Here is a 25,726-nt window from a genome sequence, read left to right as displayed (position 1 = left end):
AACCCACTGTTGGTGGGAATGCAAACTGGTTAAGCCACTATGCAAGTCAGTCCGGAGATTCCTCAGAAACCTGAATATAACCCTACCATTCAACCCAGCCATCCCACTCCTTGGAATTTACCCAAAGGAAATTAAATTGGCAAACAAAAAAGCTGTCTGCACATTAATGTTTATTGCAGCTCAATTCACAATAGCCAAGACCTGGAACCAACCTACATGCCCATCAACGGTAGACTGGATAAAGAAATTACGGGGCATGTACTCTATAGAATACTATACAGCAGTCAAAAACAACGAAACCCAGTCATTTGCAACAAGATGGAGGAATCTGGAAAACATTATGCTGAGTGAATTATGCCAGTCCCAAAGGGACAAATATCATATGTTCTCCCTGATCGGCGACAACTAACTGAGCACCAAAGGGGAAACTTGTTGAAGTGAAATGGACACTATGAGAAACAGTGACTTGATTAGCTCTTGTGCTGACGGTTGATGTACAATGTAATACTTTATCCATTTTAGTATTTTGTTTTGTTCTAGTACTATTGGTTGAACTCTGTAATTAACACACAATTATTCTTAGGTGTTTAAATTTTAACTGAAAAGTGATCCCTGTTAGGAATTTGGAAAACATTATGTTGAGTGAAATAAGCCAATCCCAAAGGGACAAATACCACTTGTTCTCTTTGATAGGTGACAAATAAGTGAGCACCAAAAAGGAAACCTCTTAAAGTGAAATGAACACTATGAGAAACGGTGACTTGATCAGCCCTCACCCTGACTGTTGATGAGCAACTTAATATATTATCCCTCTTAGTATTTTTTTTGTTTGTTCTACTTAATACTTTTGGTTGAATACTGTAATCAATACGCAATTCTTCTTAAGTGCTGAAACTTAACTGAAAAGTGATCACTGTTAAATATAAGAGTGGGAATAAGAGAGGGAAGAGATGTGCAATTCGGGACATGCTCAAGCTGACTTACCTCAAACGGTAGAGTTAGAAACATACCAGGGGATTCCAATTCAATCCCATCGAGGTGGCATGTACCAATGCCATCTCACTAGTCCCAGTGATCAATTTCTGTTCACAATTGATCGTAATGATAGGACTAAGAACCAAAGGGATCACATAAACAAGAATAGTGTCTGCAAATACTAGCTGATAGAATCAAAAAGGGAGAGAATGATCCAACATGGGAAGTGAGATACACAGCAGACCCATAGAATGGCAAATGTCCTAACAGCACTCTGGCCTCATAATCAGCCCTTAAGGCATGCGGATCCAGCTGAAATGCCCATGAGAGTATTTCAGGCATGGAAAGCCAAGACACTCTGGGGAAAAAAAAACCTAAATGAAAGATCTCCACGAGTGAGATCCCAGTTGAAAGAATGGGTCATCAAAGAAGGAGGTACCTTTCTCTGCAGGGAGGAGAGAACTTCCACTTTGACCATGGCCTTGTCTAAATATGATCAGAGTCAGTGAACTCAGGGGGCTTCCATAGCCTTGGCAGCTCATGACAAGAGCCTAGGGTGATTACTGATGCCATAAACAAGAGTGTCAATTTGTTAAGTCAACAACAGGAGTCACTGTGCACTTACTCTTCATGTAGGATCTTTGTCCTTAGTGTGCTGGACATTGAGATTTAATGCTATAACTAGTACTCAAACAGTATTTTTCACTTTATGTTTCTGTGTGGGAGGAAACTGTTGAAATCTTTACTTAATGTATGCTAAACTGATCTTCTGTATATAAAGAGAATCGAAAATGAATCTTGATGTGAATGGAAGGGGAGAGGGAATGGATAAGGGGAGGGTTGCGGGTTGGAGGGACGTTATGGGGGGGAAGCCATTGTAATCCATATTCTGTACTTTGGAAATTTATATTCATTAAATAAAAGTTAAAAAAAGATTAAAAAAAATGTAGCTTAAGGTAACTTAATTCAGTCTAATGACAGATGTATGGCACTCTCTACCAAAGTACCAGTACCTTAAGGAAGATGTTAATTCCTTCCAGCAGTGCTACAAATTTGGTATAAATGGGTTAATTCATTCAAAAAAAAAAAAAAAGAACTGTATTTTAAGAACTATTTTTCCTTATGTATAAGAACAAAGTGACAGTACATATTTGACCAGGCAGAGGCCAGTCTAGCACACCACCAGTAAGGGAACTGATCACTCCCTGCATGTGCTATTATGTCAAATATATACCCTAGGCTCCAGAGGTGGAAGGCTGAGCGAGTGTGAGTGATACGTGCTAATTCTACCCTCACCCTGTTGGCTTCAGTGCATGTCTGGATGCCACAGGCAGTGAGAGAGTTTTGAGAGACGTCTCAAACTCAGGAGACATAAGACCTGAAGTACATTTTCATTTTTATGCTCTCATTCCAGCCATGAGGCAAATAATCTAATTTATTTTGACTCTTGAACTTAAATAAAAATGCCTCATCTTTTTCTGCACCACCCTCTGGCCTGATTACGAGCTAGAGGATGCAGAAGTTAGCCTAAGTGAGTTGTAAAAAGTGCCAGCCCCTCTTCTGTGACTCCCCATCTCAGAACTCTGTTTCCTAACTGGCTTTTTGCCTCTATTTCCCTGCATGTGCTCTAATATGCATTAAATTCTTTTCCAGAGCATCACAGGGTCCTTGGGTCTATTTAGTGAGCCACCAAGGTCCCTCTGCTATCACATTTGAGTGCTCTTGAGGCTTTTAATCCCAGTAGAGGAGAGTTTTTTCAATCAGGTGACCATTGCCCCCATTGCTGTCATTTTGCCAGGGCTGTCTAGGCAAGAATCTGGGCCCAACAACTTCAGATGCTATTTAATATACACGGATTAATCCAGATGATGAAGTCTTGGACTTGAGACACCTCCCAACCTTGAGGAGCCACCTCCTTCTGAGAAGCCATCTCCTCCTGGAACCATGTCTTGACCCCCATGCCCAACAATGCCCTTTTTCAGCGTGAAGCAGCCAGAGTGATCATCACCCAGTCCCCCTAATAGAAGTTAGAGTCCATTCTTCGGGGTGGTGGGGATGTGAGGAGTCAGATGGTTTAACAGGAAATCTGGAAATTGAGTATGGAAAATATTCCCCCCAAAAGTTATCCTTAGTGGGGCTGGCGCTATGTTGTAGTGGGTAGGGCCACCTACCTGTAGTGCTGGCATCTGATGTGGGCACCAGTTTGAATCCAAGCTGATTCTCTTCCATTCCGGCTCTCTGCTGTGGCCTGGGAAAGCAGTGGGAGATGGCCCAAGTCCTTGGGCCCCTGTGCCTATGTGGGAGACCTGGAAGAGGCTCCTAGATCCTGGCGCCGTCGGATTGGTACAGCTCCAGTCATTGCGGCCAATTGGGAAGTGAACCAGTGGATGGAAAAGTGCTCTCTCTCTCTATCTCTCTGCCTCTCCTTCTCTGACTTCCAAATAAATAAATAAATAAAAAGTTATAGTTAGCAAGGTCAGAAGTGCCCGCCTGCCCACTACTTGGGAGCTTCCAATCTTATCATGAGAATAGCAAGGCAGGGATGACTCCAACCTTCTGAGTTCCCAGTTTACTAAAAAACAAATTAGGTATCCCACCTTGTGATGGCTCTTTTTTAAAGATTTATGTATTTTTTTACTTGAAAGTCAAAGTGGCAGAGAGGCAGAGAGGCAGAGAGGTGGGGGGGTGGGGGGGGTGGGGTCTTCCCTCTGCTGGTTCACTCCCCAGATTGTTGCAATGGCTGGAGCTGGGCAGATCTGAAGCCAGGAGCTTTTTCTGGGTCTGCCAAATGGGTGCAGAGGCCTAAGGCCTTGGGCCATCTTCTGCTTTCCCAGGCCATAGCAGAGAGCTGGATCACAAGTTGAGCAGCTGGGACTCGAACCAGTGCCCATACTAGATGCTGGCACTGCAGGTAGTACCTTCACCTGCTATGCCACAGCACAGGCCCATGATGGCTCTTTTGTTTTATCATGAGCAAGCCAGACAGGATAAAGGATTGCAAATCAGATCTTTTGAAGGGTTTTTTCCCCTCCTTGTAACTGAATGTCAATCTGATTGTCAACTTCTTTTTTTCAAAATAGTGCTTAAAAATCCCAGTGCCTTGGGGCCTTTTGGGTATTTTTCTCTCTTGGAAGCCCCTCTTCATGCCACTCTGGCTGGAGGTCTTTTACTCTAATACATCTTGCTTTTAAATCTCAAAAAGAAAGTAAACAGAGAAAACCATTTTGTTGAAAATGTTTTTTTTAAAAACCGAGCACATCTGCCTTAATAGGAGGCTCCTGGAAACCCTGGCATTATCTCATGGACAGCTTGCTAGAGATTTCAACTGGGATATTGGCTAGTAAGCATCTTCAAACCCTTTTATGAGGCTTTGTAGGTCTCTTCATACGAGTAGGGCCAAGCGACACTCTCCAACACTTTCCAAACCTTGCTCTAGGTGCCCTGTTGGTAGACTTACCTGTCTGCATCAATGGAGGAGATGGTGGAAGGGTAGTTGAGGTTGTAGGCCAGAACAGTGGTGTAGTGATTGAACCCAAAAAAGTCATAGGTGCCATTGATCCTCCTCTTCTCACTCTCTGTGAACTCTGGGAGCCTGGGCAGAAACAGCCAGTAAGATAAGGGCTTTCATCAACGGAAGACTGGATAAAAAAATTTTGGGGTATGTACTCTATGAAATACTACATAGTGGTAAAAAAATGAAATCCAGTCATTTGTAACAAAATGAAGAAATATGGAAAACATCATACTAAGTGAAATAAGCCAGTCCAAAAGGGACAAATATGTGTTCTCCCTGATTGGTGACAACTAACTGAGCACCTAAAAGGAAACCTGTAGAAGTGAAATTGACACTATGAGAAACAATGACTTGATCAGGCCTTGTCCTGACTGTTGAGGAACAACTTACTATTTTATTCTTTTTACTATTTTCTTTTTCTACTTAATACCATTGGTTGAACTCTTTACTTAATATAGAATTCTTCTTAGGTGTTGAAATCCAATTGAAAATTGATCCCTGTTAAAAATAAGAGTGGGAGTAAGAGAGGGAGGAGATGCACAATTCGGCACACATTCCCTTGGACTTACACCTAAGGGTAAAGCTAAAAACTTGCCATGGGACTCCAAATCCTATTCAGTTGGCAGGTACCAATGCCATCTTACTAGTTAAAGTGATCAGTTTAAGCACATAACTGATTATAAAGATAGGGATAAGTGTCAAAGGGATCAGATAAATAAAACAAACTGTCTGCTAATAACAATAGATAGAATTAAAAAGAAGAGAATGATCCAACATGGGAAGCAGGCCACACAGCAGACTCATAGAATGACAAATGCCCTAAATAGCACTTCGGCCTCAGAATCAGCCATTAAGGCTTTCAGATCTGGCCAAAAAGCCCATGAGAGCATTTCAGGCATGGAAAGCCAAGACACCTACATGAAAGATCTCTGTGAGTGAGATCCCAGTGGAAAGAAGAGCCATCAAAGAAAGAGGTATCTTTCTCTGAAGGGAGCAGAGAACTTCCACTTTGATTATGGCCCTGTCTAAATAATGCTGGAGTTTGTGGACTCAAAAGGCTTCCATAGCCTTGGCAGTTCATGACAAGAGCCTTGGGTGATCACTGACATCATAAATAAGAGTGTCAATTGTTAAATCAACAATAGGAGTCACTGTGCACTTGCTCCCCATGTAGGACCTCTGGCTTTAATGAATTATAGTATGAGAATTAATGGTAAAACCTGTCTTCAAACAGTACTCTATACTTTGTGTGTCTGTGAGGGTGCATACTGTTGAAATCCTTACTTAGTACAGAGTTGAGCTTCTGTATATAAAAATAATTAAAAATAAATCTTAATAATGAATGAGATGGGAGAGGTAGTAGGAGGTGGGATAGGAGTTTGGATGGGAGGGTGGGTATTGAAGGAAGAATCACTATAATCCAAAATCTGTACCTATGAAATTTATATTTATTAAATAGAGCTTTCTTTAAAAATAAAGAAAAGAATAAAAGGGGCTTCAGGCAGAATCACCTTTGAGGAGACAATGTTGTGAGCAGGGTAGGGAAGCAGGAGGGGCCTTTCAGGTGGTGTAGGAAGTACCTGAGGCTCTTCCCACTGATGTGACAAGAGTCTCTTCTTGTTGGCAAAACAAGACTTGGCCTTTTATAAATTTCAACATACACACTTTTGTATTTCCTTCAAACACTAACACATAAAAATTCTGATGCTTACCATCTATGAAGTATTTCAAACTTACAAGCATGTCTGAGACTGTTATGTTCATAAAGTTATGATGGCTTTTGTGATCTGTATTTCTGCATTCTACCCTTGTGAGGCCCTCCAGAAATGTGGGTCGCTTGGGTGGTCTCCTCTCCATAGTCTACCCGTGCTAGTGAGGGAAGTTTTTTCAGATTATTTGGTGCTTGGATCCCTGTGCTCTCATGATTTTACTGAGCTTTGTTTTCTTTCTTTTCTTTTTTTAAGTGACCCACTAGGTTAAGCATTTTTTTTGTCTTTTACTTATTTATTTTTACTTTTCATTTTCCTCAGAAACCTTTTATTTAAGGTATACTAACTTCATGCATTTCATAACTAAAAATTTATGAATTCAGTGATTTTTCCCACCCTATGCACCTTCCCACCCTTCTTCTTCCTCCCTTTCTAATTTCCATTCTTATTTTTCACTAAGATATATTTTAAATTAACATTTTTTCAGAAACCTTTTATTTAAAGTTTACAAACTTGATGCATTTCATAAATAAAATTTAGGAACGTAGCAATTTTTCCCACCCTACCCTCTCCCACCCACACTCCTACCCTTCTTCCATGATGACTTTGAACAGCTCTTGTCTTGACTGTTGAGGAATTTTTTTTTTGTTCAGATTATTTGTTGAACTTTGTATTTAGTGTAGGGTTAATCTTATTTTATAAAGTGAATTGAAAACAGATCTTGGCCAGCGCCGCAGCTCAATAGGCTAATCCTCCGCCTGCGGCGCCGGCACACCGGGTTCTAGTCCTGGTCGGGGTGCCGGATTCTGTCCCAGTTGCCCCTCTTCCAGGCCAGCTCTCTGCTGTGGCCCGGAAGTGCAGTGGAGGATGGCCCAAGTGCTTGGGCCCTGCACCCCATGGGAGACCAGGAGAAGCACCTGGCTCCTGGCTTTGGATCAGCGCGGTGTGCCGGCTGCAGCGCGCCGGCCGCGGCTGCCACAGGAGGGTGAACCAATGGCAAAAGGAAGACCTTTCTCTTTGTCTCTCTTTCTCACTGTCCACTCTGCCTGTCAAAAATAAATAAATAAATAAATAAATAAATAAAACAGATCTTAGTAAAAAAATAATAATGGGAATAGGAGAGGGAGGAGCTTTGTTTTCTTAACACATGAGGGTAGTATGCCCGTGTACTCTGAGTGAGGAGACTTTTCTCTAAACTTGCCTAATGTGCACTTCAGCCAAATCCTGTGACACACGTGCTGACAGGGAGACCCTGGTACTTCTGGCATAGACGGTGCCAGGAGTCACCAAGTTCAGGCCTCTGACACCTTCATCTTGACCCTTCTGCTACCATCAACCTCGAGGATCAAAACCTTCCCTTCCTGGGGTTTCTGAAAAGCTGGAAGGAAACTAAAGCCCACGTGCTCAAGCGCTCCCTCCTCTGTCAGGAGCCAGCAGTGGCTCCTCGGGGCCTGGGGCCCAAAGGCCCTCTACCAGGTGCCCAGGCCCCTCCCTGCAGCTGGGCAGCTGGCCCCACTCTTAGCTACACACATCCCACTCACTGTTAGTGACCTCCAGGCTGCACTCATATCCCACCCCTCGGGTGTGATGAACTCTCGCAAATTCCGTTCCTTGTCAAGACTCAGGTCAACAGATATTCTGTTTAATCCACAAAGACTCCTGGGTCTACTGAGCACTCCCTGGTCCCACCTTGATGAAAGGGGGAATGGGATTCTGTAGAGCCCTGTCTTCTTAGTGGGCCTGTCAGCAACCTGAAGGAGCCAGACTTGGAATCCTGTCTTTACATCAGTGGACCCCACAGGGCCTGGATCTGACACAGCACTAGTGGGTACTCAGCACAGCTGTGTGGACAGTGTAGGCTCGCTGGCTTGCTAGAGACCAGAGCCACCATATCAGGCGTTAGGCACAGCTTGCTCTCAGCTCAAACCAGGCTAGGACTGGGGTATAATGCAGCGAGTGGGCTTTTCGATCCTTACTAGTGGGCTTTGAGGGAAAGACTTGGGCTACAGCAGAAATTCTTAATGAATTTCTTTTGCTTTTGCCTACTTATGTTCACATGGGCTGCTTTCAGAGCCATGTATATTCCCACAAGGCCAGGAATCTTCTCTGCAATTTGGACCCCTCCACAAACCACACCTCAAATGTCAATGAGATGATTCTCAAAGCCAGAGTGTAAACATCCTTCTCCATCACTTGATAGCTAGGTGCTCCCACACCAAATTTTTTGCCTCAGTTTCCTCATCATTAATAGGAATGAGACTACCAATGGAAGACTGACACATGTGAGTGTGGATGTTGCCACTACTTCCTGCACTTAAGAGCCTCGTGAGTCAGGAAGTGGGGGGTGCTTTGATGCACAGCACACCCCCTGCAGTGGAATGATGAAAAGCACATGCCTGGCAATCCCTGGCTGCTCCCCGGATTCCCTGATGAGGGGTGAAACAGCACAGAATGTGCTGGGGAAATGGTCCTGGAGTGAGGTAGTGAGGCTGCTAAGAGGTGGGTGCTCCTGGGACAGATCTCCTGGCTGTCCTGAAGCAAGGTAACAGTAGTACCAGCTGTCTGTTGTCAAGCCCCTAGGAGAGCCAGGTGCTGCACTGAGTGCACACATACACGATCATGTTTAACTTCCCAGCAAGCACAGACACGCCCCCTGGCCCAACACCCACGCTTGCACCACCTGGTCTCAAAACCTTACCGAGACTCGTTGAGACCTGCGGCCAAGCTCCTCTCACGGATCCGTGTCTTCATCACCTCATGGTAGTCCCCGTTCTTGAAAATGGGGTGTGCAAACCAGCCTCCCATAAACTGCAGGATGGGGAGAGAGCAGTCAGCTTTGGCATTACAGGGGAGACCCTGGAGGATAGTGATGGCCTAGCTCAGCAGTCTCATTGGCCTCACAACCTCCCTTCCTTTCTCCCCAACCTTAGAACTTGATTTCGACTCTTCTCCATGGCCCTGTGCAAAGTGCAGTTGAGCTGCCAGCAGGCCTCACCACTTGCATCTGTTCGTAAAGCTGCCACCTCACTGAGAGCTGTGCCTGGCCTCAGTGATCTCAGCTGGGAGTGAGAGGAACAGAATTCAGCACTGGCCCTGGCACCCGCCAGTCTTCCTGGCCACTCTAGAAAGGTCCTCCAGAAGCAGAGGACCAGACTGGAAGCTTCCAGGCCCCAGATCTGCTGTCTTACCAGAGACACTGAACCAACAACCTGGTCCTTCCTCATCACAGTGCCTAGGGGTCAACCAGAGCTTTCAGGACAGGGCTGAGCTGCAAGGATTTCTTGGCTGCCCAGACAAAGGGTAACCCTTCAGTGGCTTTGGGTTCATAGTCCCAAGGTGTTGAACTTCTTTTCCTTTATGAGGTCAAGGCCATCTTTACTGTAGGGTACACGGCACCCAAACACTACTGGAGAAGTTTCTCCCATGTCTCTAGATCCTCCCCTCCCCTGTGGCTGATGGCTGGAATGAGGGGGGAGGGTAGCCTTCCACTCAGTCCACAATGAACACACACTCCTTGATACAAGAGGTTTAAGTGCACTTCAAGGCAATAGCTCGGACCCTTTGCATTCCACCACACTTCTGCAGATTCTAATGGGAATCATGTCTGTTGTGGTCCTGGCTGCTGCAGCGTCACAGTCCACCAGTCAGGGGCTCACTCTAATGACAGCACAGCCTGACAACTCCTGAGTTCTGGGGTTTTGGTTTCAGGGGAAAATAGGATTGCTCTAATTCACCATTTCTGTGAGCGAAAGGAGGGATGAATTCATTCTGTAACAACCCATCCCACAACTGACTAGCAAGCCAGAACAGTAAGTTCTTTCAGTAATTTGTTGAGCTCTCCTGGAAAGTGAAATAGACTATGTTGGCACCTGCTCACTATTAGTGTCTCTACTTCCAGGGACGAAAAGTTCCACAACCAAAAGAATGTGCCCTTATTTTAAGTTCATGGAATTGGAAATTAGGGGAACTAATATGTTTTACAAAATCTCAAGCTCCTGGTTTAAGGGATTCTTAAACTGCAAGTAATAAAATTAGATGTTGCCACCTAGTGGTGCATTGGGACACTACAACCCAGTTCTATAGAAGAGTTAGAATTTCTTTGTTACTTAGTTTCAAAAGAATGCTACATCCAGTAAAGACTGTATGAATAAACAAATTTTTTCATATTTAAAAGGAAACAGGGGCCAGTGCCGTGGCGTAGTGGGTAAAGCAGCAGCCTGCAGTGCCAGCATCCCATATGGGTGCCAGGAGTCCAGGCTGCTCCACTGCCGATCCAGCTCTCTGCTATGGCCTGGGAAAGCAGCAGAAGATGGCCAAAGCCCTTGGGCCCCTACACCTGCATGGGAGATACTGAGGAAGCTCCTGGCTTCAGATTGGCAGAGCTCTGGCTGTTGTGGCCATCTGTGGAGTGAACCAGTGGATGGAAGACCTCTCTCTCTCTGCCTCTGCCTCTCTGTAACTCTGCCTTTCAAAGAAATATATAAATCTTTAAAAAAAAAAAGAAAAGAAAACACAACCCAAAATACTCTACTCCTTTCATTACAGCAAACTTCTGTTGTGGTTAGAGCGTCTCCACAGGAGAAAAACCAAGATAATGTGAATTTCACAGCTCACAAAAATCACAGAAATTAGATTGATTCCCATTCTATTTCCATTAGGCCATGACAAATGGAGAAAACAGAAATGAGTAAGAATAGTGCCCAATGAAGGAATCTGGAAAACATCATATTGAGTGAAATAAGTCAGTCCCAAAGGGACAAATATCATGTGTTCTCCCTGATTGGTGAAAACTAACTGAGCACCAAAAAGGAAACCCGTTGAAGTGAAATGCAAACCATGAGAAACAATGACTTGATCAGGCCTTGCCCTGACTGTCAAGGAACAACTTACTACTTTATTCCATTTGGTATTTTTTTTTTTTGTTCTACTTAATACCATTGGTTGAACTCTTTAATTAACACACAATAATTCTTAGGTGTTTAAATTTAATTGAAAAGTGATCCCTGTTAAATATAAGAGTGGGAATAAGAGAGGGAGGAGATGTACAGTTCGGCACATGCTCAATCGGACTTACCCCAACTGGTAGAGTTAGAAACATGCCAGGGGATTCCAATTCAATCCCATCAAGGTAGCATGTGCCAATGCCATCTCGCTAGTCAAAGTGATCAGTTTGATTCAGTGATCAGTGATTCAGTTCATAATTGATCATAATGATAGGATTGGGAGTCAAAGGGATCACATAAACAAGACTAGTGTCTGCTAATACTAACTGATAGAATTAAAAAGGAGAGAATGATCCAACATGGGAAGTGGGATACACAGCAGATGCATAGAATGGCAGATGTCCTAAACATCACCCTGGCCTCAGAATCAGCCCTTAAGGCATTTAGATCCAGCTAAAAACCCATGAGAATTTAGCAGATATGGAAAGCCAAGACACTCTGGCAAAAAAAAAAAAAATGACCTAAATGAAAGATCTCTGTGAGTGAGATCCCAGCGGAAAGTATGAGCCATCAAAGAAGGAGGTATCTTTCTCTGAAGGGAGGAGAGAACTTCCACTTTGACTATGGACTTGTCTATATAAGATCGGAGTTGGCAAACTCAAGAGGCTTCCATAGCCTTGGCAGCTCATGACGAGAGCCTAGGGTGATTACTGACCCCATAAACAAAAGTGTCAATTGTTAAATCAACCACATGTAGGATCTCTGTCCTTCATGTGTTGTAGTATGTGAATTAACGGTATAACTAGTACTCAAACAGTACTTTATACTTTGTGTTTCTTTGTGGGTGCAAACTGCTGAAATCTTTACTTAGTATATACTAAATTGATCTGTATATGAAGATAATTGAGAAGGAATCTTGATGTGAATGAGATGGGAGAGGGAGTGGGAGATGGGATGGTTGCAGGTGGGAGGGAGATTATGGGGGTAAAAAGCCGCTATAATCCAAAAGTTGTACTTTGGTAACTTATATTTATTAAATAAAAGTTCAAAAAAAAAAAAAAAGAACAGTACCCAAAGGAAAAACAGACCTGAACATATCTCATGGCTGCTTCCACGTCCTCTTGGTTGGAGGGGTCCCTGGGCTCAGCCCAGTCACTGTTGATGGTGATGGAAATCACACCTCCTTGGCTGGCCCGGTACACGTCATTGTACAGATGCCAGGCCTCAGCATGAGCCTTTATTAAGTTGTGGCCAGCAATATAGGGAGCAGTGCCAGGCCTCAAGGAGATCCCTGGAAACACACACATGGATATCAACTGACAGTGCACAGGAACAAGTGTTATAGTTCCCTGCCCACAGAGGGATCCTGTGTGTCAGAGAAAGAGTACAGGTTTTGGCATTAGGAAGAGTGGAATTGAAATCCTAGCTCATGGTAGGATGGTAGGCATCATCCCATATGGGACTATACAACTCTCCAGAGTGAAGCCCACACTTATCTCTGCAGCAGGCCTGAGTACAATAGCTTTATCCACACCATGTGGGAGATAGGCCCTGCACAGCCTCGTGCTGGTTCCAGTCAGGCTTCACGGCCATGCAGTGTGCTAGGGTCAGCCAAGTCAATTACTGCTACCTTTAGGATTTGGGGGTTAGGAATACAGGCTATAGACCTGTATAGCCTGACAAACTGTCCTTTCCTACATGAATTTTCCTTTCCTACACGGATTCATCCACATCCCCGAGCTCACAGAGCTTCCCACCTGAGCAGGTCAGAGTCACCAAGCAGAGGAATCAAGTCCTCTTGAGGATCTGCGATACGAAACTCACGCTTAGCAAATATGTCACGGTAGAACATCCAAAGCCTTGAGCAAGAGGCAGGGTCTGGAGGCTCTTCCATTTGGCTTTCTTGGCCACCTCCTCCCATGCCACCTAGATTTATTTCTTCAACATGCTAAGAGCTGACAAGTCAGGCCTGACTCTCTTACCTGGGGCATATACCCCATTGCCGTAGCCATGGTTGACAATGACAAAGGGTTCATTTAGTGTGATCCAAAACTTCACTTTGTCTCCCAGCCTCTGGAACAGGACATCTGCATACTCCTTGAACCTCTGCACAATGGTCTCATTCTCCCAGCCTCCAACATCCTGGAGCGCCTGGGGCAGGTCCCAGTGGTACAGGGTCACCTGTGAAAAAAGCCAGATCCGCAGTTCCATTCATTGTGCCTTCTATGGGAAGCACAAACATCTGCTAAAACTGAGGATTAATTATGAGAAAAAAGCTCAGTCTTTTCTTGAGTAGCAAGAAGAGGCAGGGTAAGTTACTTCTAAGGAGGGGAACTGGTGAGGGTGGAGAGCAAAAGTCTTGGATGTTTGTAAAATTCTGCACCATGTGAATTTATCGGCAATTCAAAATTTAAGGTTGAAAACAGCACTTCACTTGCAGTGTAAACGTGCTCCTCATTCCCACAGCCTCTGCTTGGGGACTTCACCGGGGCCAGGCCAGGGCCCTCTCTCACCTGGGGCTTGATGTTGGCGGCCAGAAGTGCATCAATGAGCCGCACGTAGTAGTTCAGGCCTGCTTCGTTGATGTAGTTGGTGGTTCCGTCAGGGAGGATGCGAGACCAGGAGATGGAAAAGCGGTAGTGGGTTATGGCCAGGTTCTGCAGGGCGACCACATCCTCAGAGATCTTGCGGTAACTGTCACAGGCCACATCTGCGATGTCATCGTTCTCAATCTTCAGTGGTGTGTGAGTAAACGTGTCCCAAATACTAAGGCCTTTGCCATCTGCTCTCCATGCACCTTCAATCTCACAATGACAAGGAAGACATGGCTGAATTCAGTCATTTTGTCAAACTCTCAAGAGATTCTTTTTTGTCTACCTGTGAGTGCCAAGACAGGACGTTTCCCAGCCTCACCTCTTCAGGAGCCTTCTCTCGCCACCCCTCTGGTTTCTGAACTCCCCTAGCTTTCTGTACACCTGCACCGACATTACATCACAATTTGCTGTTGTGAGTGTCTAGATTTTTGTCTTTCATCCTGCTGTCCCAGCGATGCATTCAACTGTCTGTTACACAGTGGGTGCTCAGTAAAAGACTGAAGAAAAAGTCCCTGAACACCCCCAGCATACTCAAATACCAGGGGACTGAGCAAATAAATGACCATAGTGAGGACACTAGCAGAAGTATTTCTCAGCATTGGAGACAGCAGATACAAATGTGGAAAACAGGAAGACTAGCTTTAACCTTATTGACTTGGACTGGAATAGAAAGTGTTAGTGTGCCTATGTGGTTTAATATTCATAGAGATACGGGTGGGTGTGGAAATATATATGTGTGTTTGTGTGTCTTTGTACATGCATGTCCTAGCCTTGAGTAAAAGTAATGACACCACAAATGCAGTAAGCACTCTTAGTATTCAGGTTATGGCTTCTAAATGCCATTCACAGCTAAAAGGATCCAGAACTCAGTATAGAAATGGCTGATTTGGAGGTTGGTGTTATGATACAGCAGATTAAGTAGCCTCTTGCAATGCTGGCATCCCATATCAGTGTGCTTGTTCAAGTCCTGGCACCCCGGTTCCAATCCAGCTTCCCGACAACGTGCACCCTGAGGGAGCAAATGGAGGCTCAAGCACTTGAGTCCCTGCCATCCACATGGGAGATCTGGATGGCGTTCTGGGCACCTGCCTTTGTTCTGGCCAATCCTACCTTTTGCAGGCATTTGGTGAGTGAACTAGGATGTAGAATATTTCTGTTTCCCAATATAAAATGGAATTAAAATTATAAAAGGACTTAGCATTCAAATAAAAATAGTTACTAGTTAATTTTATGGTAGAGAATCCTGGTAGACAATTTCTATTAAACTGATAAATAATGTTTCAGTAATGTTTGCATATATATGCATACACATATGAGAGTACTTCAAAAAGTTTATGGAAAATGGAATTAAAAAATAAATTTATTTTGGTATAAAAAATCTCTTATATTCAGGCATAGTTGTTCATAGTGTTCATTTTCCATGAGTTTGAGAATCCTGTGTGTGTGTGTGTGTGTGTGTGCATATACATACAGAGAAAGAATAAGGCAAATATGGCAAAATGTAAACATTTGAAAAGGCTGAGATAAGGGTATATGGGCGTCTCCAGAATTATTTCTGCTGCTTTTCTCTGTCTGAAAAGATTAGCAAATAGATATTAAAAAAAAAAAAAAAAACACATAATCTTGGCCGGCGCTGTGGCTCACTAGGCTAATCCTCTGACTGCGGCACTGGCACCCCAGGTTCTAGTCCCGGTTGGGGTGACAGTTCTGTCCTGGTTGTTCCTCTTCCAGTCCAGCTCTCTGCTGTGGCCCAGGACGGTAGGGAAGGATGGCCCAAATGCTTGGGCCCTGCACCCGCATGGGAGACCAGGAGGAGCACCTGGCTCCTGGCTTCAGATCAGCGCAGTGCGCCGGCCGTAGCAACCATTTGGGGGGGTGAACCAACAGAAGGAAGACCTTTCTCTCTGTCTCTGTCTCTCTCTCTCTCTAACTCTGCCTGTCAAAACAAAACAAAACAAAACAAAAAAAAAACACACAAAAAAAACCACATAATCTCAAGGGGTCAGCTAGTACTCTAGTCAAGAAACCCACATTACAAATACTTCTCATCCATTCTCAATTCATGCACCACACTGTTACTCAGAACACTCAATGTCACAATGAAATTATACCTGTTGATTGTCAAGATAAATAGAAATAGGTGCTCACTGTTATCAACTTAAAAATTCAAGATGTGTATTGGCTAAAATATTTTTTTAGACATTTCCTGCCCTTTGTATGGGCAGAGTTTCAGAATCTAGCAGTGTGCCCAGTGTTGTGTACAGTGGGCCAAGCAGACTCTTTTGACCCTGGCATCCTACATTTGGCTGCTGATCTGAGTACTGCCTGCTCCACTCCAAATCCAGCTCCCTGCTAATGTGCCTGAGAAAGCAACAGAATATGGACCAAGTATTTGGGCACCTGCAACCCATGTGGGAGACCTAGAGTTCCTGTCAGAGTTATAGAGAGGCAGAGGCAGAGGCAGAGAGAGGGAGAGAGAGAGAAAGAGAATCTTCCATCGCTGGTTCATTCCCTAAATGGCTTCAATGGCCAGAGATGAGCCGATCCGAAGCCAGGTCTCCCATGTGGGTACAGGGGCCCAAGTACTTGGGCCATCTTCTACTGCTTTCTCAGGCCATAGCAGAGAGCTGGATGGAAAGAGGAGCAACCGGGACTTGAACCAGCATCCATATGGGACGCTGGCACTGCAGGCCATGGCCTTACATGTTAAGCCACAGTGCCAGCCCCAGAGGATTCTGTTTTTTGATATACAACAGAATCCCACCTCTGACATCTTTGCATTTGTCTTAAGTGAACCTTTCACTTAAGTGCTAGAATTTCCTGGAGTCCACAAAATACAATACATGAATAGTATTTATGTTTTACTGATAAGTGATTTCAATTAATAAATACGTGTAAACTAGTCTAAGACTTTTAATAGTCTGGTACTGTGGTTCTGTGGCAGTAGGTATCACATGACCACTGGGAAAAACCCATGGGCTGAGACACTTAGTTCAGTTCACACCACCAGCCTTGCCTGGGTTCCAGAAAGAGTATACACAGCCCATTCCTGCATCAGCAAAGACAAAAAGAGGCAAGATGCTCCTTGCCATGCAAATCATTCTTTGCCTTTAATCTTTCATTTTTCTAGCAAAAAATAAAATCCTCATATTTTCTGTATTAGTGAGCTAATTTGACATAAATAATGTAACAATCTGATGCTGTAGGGCATCAGAAAACTTCCAGTCCCACATTTAGAGCCAATTTGATTAAGCTTCCTGCTTGGAAGAGACCAAGAATGAAATCAAGATTTCCAGTAGAGACTGTTAATACTTAAATATCTTTGCCCTTGTATTTCTGTCCAGGCTTCACCTGTTTCACCTGGCCCTACAAGTCCCAGCTCAGCACAGCCCACCTAACTGTGCTGACTGGACCAAATTTGAGGTTGTGAAGAAGCCAGGTTGTCCAGGAAGAGGAATCACCAGACCCTCACAACACAGGCACTCCCTTCAACAACTCCCAAGAGTTATTGGAATCCCTACTCTTCTGCGGCAGCAAGCCCAGATCCAGTGCATGGCAGCTGTGCAGTATGTGGTATGCACTTCCCTGAACTCCTTACCTGATACGAAGCAGTAGCTGCACTCCAGACGAAGCCCTCAGGAAACTGTCCATACATGAACTCATCCTCACTGGGCAGTGGCATGCCGTTGTTGGTAATGAGTTCTGTGTAGTAACTGGCTGAGATTCTTGCTGTGCGAGGCCTGTTCGCATCCTCAAAGTCAACATGATACAGTCCAAACTTGACTGTGTAGCCTCGAAGCCACTCAAAGTTGTCCATCAGAGACCAGGCAGAATAACCTCGAAGGTTGACACCATCGAGCCTGTAGGCTGGGAACATTTCATGGTGAGCAGAGCAGAGTTTTAACCCGGGAGGCAAGAACCCCAAGAAGCCTAGGCAAGACTGGCTCCTTCACTCAAACAATGGTTCTAAACTGTCAACTTGTGCACAAAGGAGCCTATGCCCTGAGAGGAACAGATCATCTTTTTGATCTTACTTTTTGCCATCTCTGACAAGCCCACAGCAAGTATTAATGACTAATCTTCACAAAATCAAATATTTCTGTAAGGCAGAGATACGTGTCAAATTCAAGGACCTCAGTCTGCTCAGGAGCTTAAGAACAGAACTGTGAATTAGAAGAGAGTGTCTTGTTCTAGGGTCAGTGGAAACCACTAGAATATGAGTCCTATGAGGGCAGAAGTTTATATTTTATCCCCAGCAGTAGATTAGAACATATCACAAGGTAGTATCTTAAGAACAAGTGAGTGGGGCTGGCGTTAAGCATAGTGGCTAAAGTGACTGCCTGCAATGCTGGCTAACCATATGGGTACCTGTTAGAGTCCTGTCTGCTCCACTTCTAATCCAGCTCCCTCCTAATGGCCTGGGAAAGGCAGCGGAAGATGGGCCAACTGATTGGGGCCCTGCCACAATGTGGAAGACCAATAAGAAGCTCCTGGCGTCAGCCTGGCTTAGAACCAGCTGTTGTAGCCATCTAGGGAATGAACTAGCAGAAGGAAGATGCCATTCTCTCTCTCCTTCTCTCTGTTTAACTCTGACTTTCAAACAAATAAGTTAAAAATGAAAGAAGAGGTGAGCAGATTCAGAAAAACAGTCTTGTGGGGCTTCTGTGTTATACACTTCTGCACTCTCTGACAAGACAACCAGACCTTTTTTAAAGCTTCCCAAACAGGCAAACCCACAAGACAAGTAGAGAGTTACACAGTTAGGACATAAGAGAGAGAATGGTCAATGGTTTGTAAATCACCCTGCCAGACCATTTCAAACACATGACATTTGGAATGCTGGAAGATTTTGTAAGGAAGATCAAGACCTCACATACCTTTCAAAGCTTCGTTGATGTAGGTTTTGTAGTAAAATATCCTGTCAATATCCTCCAGTTCTGGATTTGTCAGGCCTACCCCGTTTTCTGTGATGTAAATGGGGATGTCTCCATATTCTTCCTTGATCCAATTCAGGAGTCTCCGCATTCCAAAGGACGCAGCTCTGTTCATTGCCGTGGTCGGCCATGAGGTATCCTCCTCCTCAGCCAGTTCCTGGTCATCTTCGTAGGAGGGTGGGTTGAGCGCGGGTGTCTTATGCTGCACAATTTTGGAGGAATAGGTGTTGAGGCAGAAGACGTCGGCCGTACCCCTAATGTAGCTCTTCTCTTCCTCAGTGAAGCTTGGCAGGCGGGATGTGGCTAAGTGCTGGAGTTCACTCCTGTTGCCCACTTTCCACTTCATGGCATCGGGATAGTCTCCAGCTTTAAAAATGGGGTGGGCGTACCAGCCCAGGGTGAACTGCATCTTTCTGTCAGCTGCTTCCACGTCTCTTAGGACATCCGGTGACTTGGGCTCTGCCCATTCTGCGACAAGACTCAATGAGATGACCCCGTTCTGACTCTGCCTGTATTTCTCATCATACGTGTGGTAGACTCGGGCATGCGCTTTGATGAGGGCATGGCTGATCCTATAAGGTGCCCAGCCTGGGTCATTCACATTTGGGGGAAAGGTCCCTGAGCCATAACTCCACCATGAATAATACGTGGGCTCATTAAGGGTGATCCAGAACTTGACTCTGTCCCCAAACGTCTGGAAACAATAGTCTGCATAGCTGTCAAACAGATCAATCAAGGAAGGATTCTCCCAGCCTCCTATATCCTGGAGGGCCTGGGGCAGGTCCCAGTGAAACAGTGTCACCATGGGAAAGATATTGCTTGCCAGCAAGCCATCGATCAGCCTGTTGTAATAATCAACACCATGACTATTGATAGAACTGTTTGTCCCGGTTGGGAAAATGCGAGACCAGGAGAGAGAGAACCGATAGGCTTTCACCTTCAAAGCTCGAAGCACATTCAGATCAGCATCCAGTTGGTTGTAGCTGTCGCAGGCGATGTCTCCTGTGGAGCTGTCCATCACACCGTTCCCTGGGGTGTGAGTAAAGTTATCCCAAATGCTGGGCCCTTTGCCATCAGCATCCCAAGCTCCTTCAATCTGATACGCTGAAGAGGACACGCCCCACAGGAAGTCATCCCGGAATGTACCATGATAGAACAAGTCTCTTTCAAACTTGGTCTGGTTGGAGAACTTCTCCCAAACCACTTTAGCCTTGGAGGGCACCTCTGATGGGAGGGCCGAGGCTCTGGTTTTGGAAGGCAGGTGTGCTGAGTTAGGTGGTAGCGGTTGTTTTACTGCCTTGGTGAAGAAACCATTCTTTTCAATGATGCTGGTGAGAAGGAAGGCAGATTTCCTAGGAGTTCTGGGCTTGCTGCTCTCGTTGAAATTGACATGGTATAGCCCGAATCTCTGGCTGTAGCCGGCGGGGCCTTCAAAGCCATCCATGAGGGAGCGAGCAATGTAAGAACAAACATCCACTGAGTCCTCCCTGATAGCTGAGAAGAGGAAATCTCCATTACTTTTGCTGCTTTCTCAAAGTTTTCCTTTTCACATGACAGCTTGAAGTGATTTGGATTGCTCCCAAATCTTACCCTTTGCCTTCTCAGAATAAAAGAAACACACAAGACTCCCATAAAATACCAATTTACTTCTAGGGCTCTCATCAAAAGGAGCATCCTTATCATAAAAATAGTACTAGAGAGAATGTGTCCCTTCCTTGGTACCCTGGTTTAATACAGAATACATAAATCATTTAATCTTTTTTTAAAAATGTGCTTTTGCTTTTCATTGTTGATATTTGGTAATGCTGACATAAAACAATAACATACTACATATGAAAAATGAAATAAATCCCAATAAAAGCCTATTCCTTGGTGTAGTAGGCTAAATAGTGACCACCTAGCTCTGAAAGATATGTCTAAGTCCTAAACCAACAGACTTGTGAATATAACCTGACTAGGAAGTTTGCAAGGACTTTGCAAAGGTAACTGAGTTAGTGATCTTAAGATGAGATATTCCTAGATTTCCCAGGAAAGCCCTAAATCTAGTAACAAGTGTCTTTCTAAGAAGAAAAGGCCATGGGAAGTTGGAGACAGAGAATGGAGAGATGTAGCCATAAGACAAGAAATGTTTTGGCCGGCCCTGCAGCTCACTAGGCTAATCCTCTGCCTGCTGCACCAGCACTCTGGGTTCTAGTCCCGATCGGGGCGCCGGTTCTATCCCGGTTGCTCCTCTTCCAGTCCAACTCTCTGCTGTGGCCCGGGAAGGTAGGGGAGGATGGCCCAGGTCCTTGGGCCCTCCCCCAACATGGGAGATCAGGAGGAAGCACCTGGCTCCTGGCTTCAGATTGGTGTAGTGCGCCGGCTGTAGCGGCCATTTGGGGGGTGAACCAACAGAAGGAAGACCTTTCTCTCTGTCTCTCTCTCTCTCACTAACTCTGCCTGTCAAAAAAAAAAAAAAAAGAAAAAAAGAAAAGAAAAGAAAAAAAAATGTCTGGAGGCACCGACATTATGGCGTAATTGGTTAATGTGCTGCCTATGACACCAGCATCCTACATGAAAACTGAGTTAAGTCCTGACTGCTCAAACTGTGATGCGATTCTTTGCTGACACACCTGGGACATAAGCAGAAGATGGCACAAATACTTGAACCCCTGTCACCCACGTGGGAGACCTGGATGGAGTTCCAGGTTCCTGGTTTCAGCCTGACTGTTCCAGCCCTTATTGTATCTGGGAAGTAAAACAGTAGATGGGAGATCGCTGTCTCTGTCTCTTTCTTTATCTCTTTCAAATAAATAAATAAATCTTAAGAAAAATAAATGTATGAAGCCACAACAATATAGAAGAAGCAAGGAATATGATCTCTGAGATTTTGGAGGGAAAGCGGCTCTACCAACACCATGATTTTGGATATCTAGCTTTTATAAATGTGGAAGAATACATTTTTGTTATTCTGAATGTCCAAGTCTGTGGTAATTTGTTAGAGAAAACTCAGGAAACAAATATATTTTGTTCACCTCTGATTTGCTACACACTAGTCTAGTGATCAACCAAGAACCAAAGCCAAAGTAATAGGCAAAGCTGTGGATGCTAGCCTGGAGTAAGGAAAGCATTAAGCTTTGATTTTATCAAACTATAAAACCTCCCAACAAACACATTGGCTACATAAGAGAGGGGTAAAGTTGTTCATTCATTCAGAAAATAGGATAGTAAGCACCTACTTTATCCCAGGAGGGTACTAGGCTCTGGGATACAAAGATGAATAAAAGTATCATCTTTGTGGGTAGAGTGAAGAACAAAGCCTGGAAACCAAAAGGCCTCTGGGCCCCCTCCTTAATGTGTGTGGGTGTGTCAATCAAACTCTCAGAGCATTCATTTCAAAGTTGTTCCATGAGGATAACACGTGCCCTTTATTTACTGCACAAAGCTGTTTTGAGGATCACTAGAGATAATGTCTTAAAGGAATTCCAATATTACGAAGATTACAAAATTGTAACTGAAGCTGAGAGGAGTACAAGTGGAGGATGGAGAGAGTGTCTGACCTCAGGAACAGTGGCAGGTAGATCTCCATTTCTTATCACATTGCCCAAGACAGGCAGGTATCTCTAACCAACTATTTTCTCTGAATTTAGACAAGGCCTTGAAACCTCAACACAGCCTTCTAGGCAAATGGCTGCACTTACTGCTCTCATGACTGACTGCTTAATACTGACCTGTGAGATGAAACCTAGTTGCCATTATAGTGGAATAAAAAGGCATAGAAATAGTATGTTATGTTAGAATGGGATTGTAGGTACGGATCCAATGGATTAAATTGAAGGACATGGGATGTAGACATTATGTCTTGTTAAAGTAGATGGAGGTCAGTGTGGCTAGAGCAATGAGGGGTGATTTATCAGGTTAGAATCCCATGCTTAGTAATCTTGTGTCATACTTTAACATCCATGTCACTATTTGTCAAATCTCTGTGTCTTGCAGACTGAGTTCTCTATGTGAAGGATGATGGTTTAATATTGTACTCCCATACTCTTGTCCAATGCCTAGAACATAATAGGCACTAAATAAAGATTTGCTACACAATGAACTGAACAATGATGAGGCTTGATGGCTGGATAGCACTCAGATGAGCAGAAGTAGGAAGAAGGCATTCTAAGGAATAAGAAAAGGGAATCTAGGATAGGAGCCTTTAGGAAAGAGAATTAGGAGGATCAGCAAAGGGACTTCCCACTGTTAATGCTAATATTGTCTTTTGTCTTCATTTCCCACTAAACAAATCTCTGAAGACTTGGAGGAGAAGTACCACCCACCTTCCAATCACCAGCAGATGCACTGTTCTTACCCTTGAGCACCTCATTGATGTACTGATTGAAGTAGTCTACTCTCAAGGAATCATTGAGGAGATTTTCACTCTCCCCTATGGGCATGCCATTCCCAGCCAGGTAGATTGGAACTTTTCCTTTTGTATATTCCAAGGATACAAACTGCAACAGTCGCCTTATACCCCAGGGCACCACGCGAATCCAAGGAGACGAAGTCTGGGGCCATGCAGGGTCCGTGTGTTGGGAGAAGCCTCCGATGGTATCATAGCTGGGGATGCAGCTGTCTTCTGGGGCCTTGCTGATGAGGCGCGACGTGTAATGAGACAAACCCAGAAAATCAGCAGAGCCTTTTAAGAGCTGCTTCTCTGTGTCGGTGAACTCCGGGAGCTGTGCGACAGGACTAGGGCACTGTTCATTCCTTTGCTGGATCTGAGCCTTCATGGTGGCCGGGTAGTCCCCATCCACAAAGATGGGGTGTGCAAACCAGCCCAGCATGAAGTGCAAGAAGCGCTCAGAGGCTGCAAGGTCCTCAGGTCGCTCTGGAGACAGGGGTTCTGCCCAGTCTGAGTTCAGCACAATGCCCACACGGCCCTGCTGCTGTGGGCGATGGTGGCTGTTGTAGTGGTGCCAAGTCCTGGCGTGGGCCTTGAGGACCAAGTGAGCCACCTTGTGGGGAAGAACGAAGGAAAACAGTGCTTAGTAACAACAGCAAGGACAAGAGCAAGACTAAAAAGCCAATAACAAGTTAACAACAACAAGGTCATCAAGCGAACACCAATGTCAACAATATCCACAGGCCAGTAAAGATAACACCAGCAACAAAGTCAGTATCAACAGCATCAACACTAATACAAAGTAATCAACAAGTCACTGATACCAACAAGTCAATCATAATGCCAACCAGAAAACTACACAACTGAGTCAATAACAATTATCAGTATATCAACCTCATAAGAGCTTAATACTGATGTCAACAAGTTAACATCAACACCACTATCAACATCAGCTAGTCAATAGCAATGTCAGCAATATTAAAAGTATCAATAATGTCAGTTAATCAACAACATTGTTGACGACAATGTCAGCAATACAACTCCCACATCATCAACAGAGTCCAGAAGTCACCAAGTCAACAACAGCATCAACAACCACATTAAAAACCACTAACATATTGAGCACCTATTACTTTGATGCAATCCTCACAACCACCACCTGTGGGAAGTACACTTATTATTAGCACTTTACAGATGAGGAAAACACAACCCACATATGTGTAAAAACTACAAGATTCACAGTTACAAATAAAGTGAGAACACAAAATCCAAGCAGTCCAATTCCAGGTTTGCTATTGTCACCCATAATGCTATACTGCCTCTGTCCTTAATAAGTGCTTATTGACCAGTTAGTTAATGGGCCGTATTGTTTTAAATACCACACAAGAGAGAAGGCCACTGTTTCTAAATCACCTATTCTCTTTCTCTTGAATGAAATCTGGGAAGAAAATTCACAACCAGGAATCTCTTTATGGATTTAACTCGTGGTCTTAAAAGTCAACAGCTTTTCTTGGTGGAGGATTATGGGCTAATGTGGGTGAAAGAGGTCTGTCCAGATTATAACAAGCCTACATTTAAAGCCCGACTTTGCCACTAACTTGCTTTATAAACTCAGAAATCTGATCTCTCAATGTCAGCTTCCTTGCTGCAAGCAGCAGGTGACTAGGGATCTCACGGGGAGGCTTACATGATTACAGTGCAGACTGTATCAAGCAGAAACCTGTAGGGCAGGAGCAAGACTTAGATTTTTGCTCCCTTTCCTTTTTCCTTTTTATCATCTAAAGATGATGACACTGGATTTTGAAGAATTTCATATCAAAATATGCCCTACAGACTGAAACTCTACGCTGCTTCTCATGCCACAAATCTAAGTACTTAATCAGGTTCTAAACTCAATGGCAAACTGCACACCTTTCCAAAAGTCAGGAATGCTTCCCCTCTACACTGGTCAGTGTCAGGGTGGGGGCTCAGTGGAATACTAGACAATCATCTGCAATAGTCATGTTACAAAGTCAAGTAAGCAATGAGCACTAAATGAGGTACACTGTGATAGTGCCATAAACACAAAGAATCCAAGACAGGAAAGAAACTTTGGGAGAATAAGAGAAACTATTTCTTTAAAATTTTCCCATAAATAGTTGCTATTTGAATTTCCATCCTCAAAATTCATTACAAAGCCCTAAGCTTCAATGTGGTGGTATTTGGGGACGGAGTCTTTTGGAAGTTATTGCCTACTGATGAGTTCATGAGGCTGTGTCCCTCATAATGGGATCAAGGCCATTACATGAAAGGCAACCAGAATGATCTGTCTCTCTCTTTCTCCCCTCCTCCCTTCCCCAGCATATGAGGACACAACAAGTGATGGCTATCTGCAGACCAGGAAAACAGCCCTCATCACAACCTGACCATGCTGACAATTTGGTCTTGGGATTGTCAGACTCCAGGACTGTGAGAAATAGACATCTGTTGGGGTTGGCGCTGTGGCATAGTGGGTAAAGCCCCCACCTGCAGTTGTGGCATCCCATTTGGGCACCAGCTCAAGTTCCAGCTACTCCATTTCCGATCCAGTTCTCTGCTATGGCCTAGGAAATCAGTAGAAGCTGGCTCAAATCCTTGGGCCCCTGGACTCGCGTAGGAGACCCAGAAGAAGCTCCTGGCTCTTGGCTTCAGATCAGTGCAGCTCCAGCC

The 25,726-nt window shown here is 44.4% G+C and overlaps 1 protein-coding gene across 1 annotated transcript in view; it reads right to left on the bottom strand.

The window, feature by feature from the left end:
• Positions 1-25,726, bottom strand: part of LOC100353264 (lactase/phlorizin hydrolase) — a 75,395-nt gene that overhangs the window by 12,773 nt on the left and 36,896 nt on the right. Inside the window, exons 7-14 of the mRNA XM_002712429.6 lie at positions 23,006-23,651; positions 18,613-20,163; positions 17,334-17,602; positions 13,655-13,945; positions 13,124-13,322; positions 12,230-12,432; positions 8,897-9,006; positions 4,433-4,567 (exon numbers count right to left, since the gene is read on the bottom strand). Coding sequence (XP_002712475.3) covers positions 4,433-4,567; positions 8,897-9,006; positions 12,230-12,432; positions 13,124-13,322; positions 13,655-13,945; positions 17,334-17,602; positions 18,613-20,163; positions 23,006-23,651 — 3,404 coding nt within the window. The remainder of the gene's footprint in view (positions 1-4,432; positions 4,568-8,896; positions 9,007-12,229; positions 12,433-13,123; positions 13,323-13,654; positions 13,946-17,333; positions 17,603-18,612; positions 20,164-23,005; positions 23,652-25,726) is intronic.

This window comes from Oryctolagus cuniculus, chromosome 3 (genome assembly GCF_051225735.1).
Source record: "Oryctolagus cuniculus isolate XC-2025 breed Fujian yellow rabbit chromosome 3, ASM5122573v1, whole genome shotgun sequence".
In the NCBI taxonomy this organism is placed as follows: domain Eukaryota; kingdom Metazoa; phylum Chordata; class Mammalia; order Lagomorpha; family Leporidae; genus Oryctolagus; species Oryctolagus cuniculus.
The sequence above is the reverse complement of the archived record's forward strand: the minus strand, read 5'-3'. Positions and strand labels throughout refer to the sequence as shown.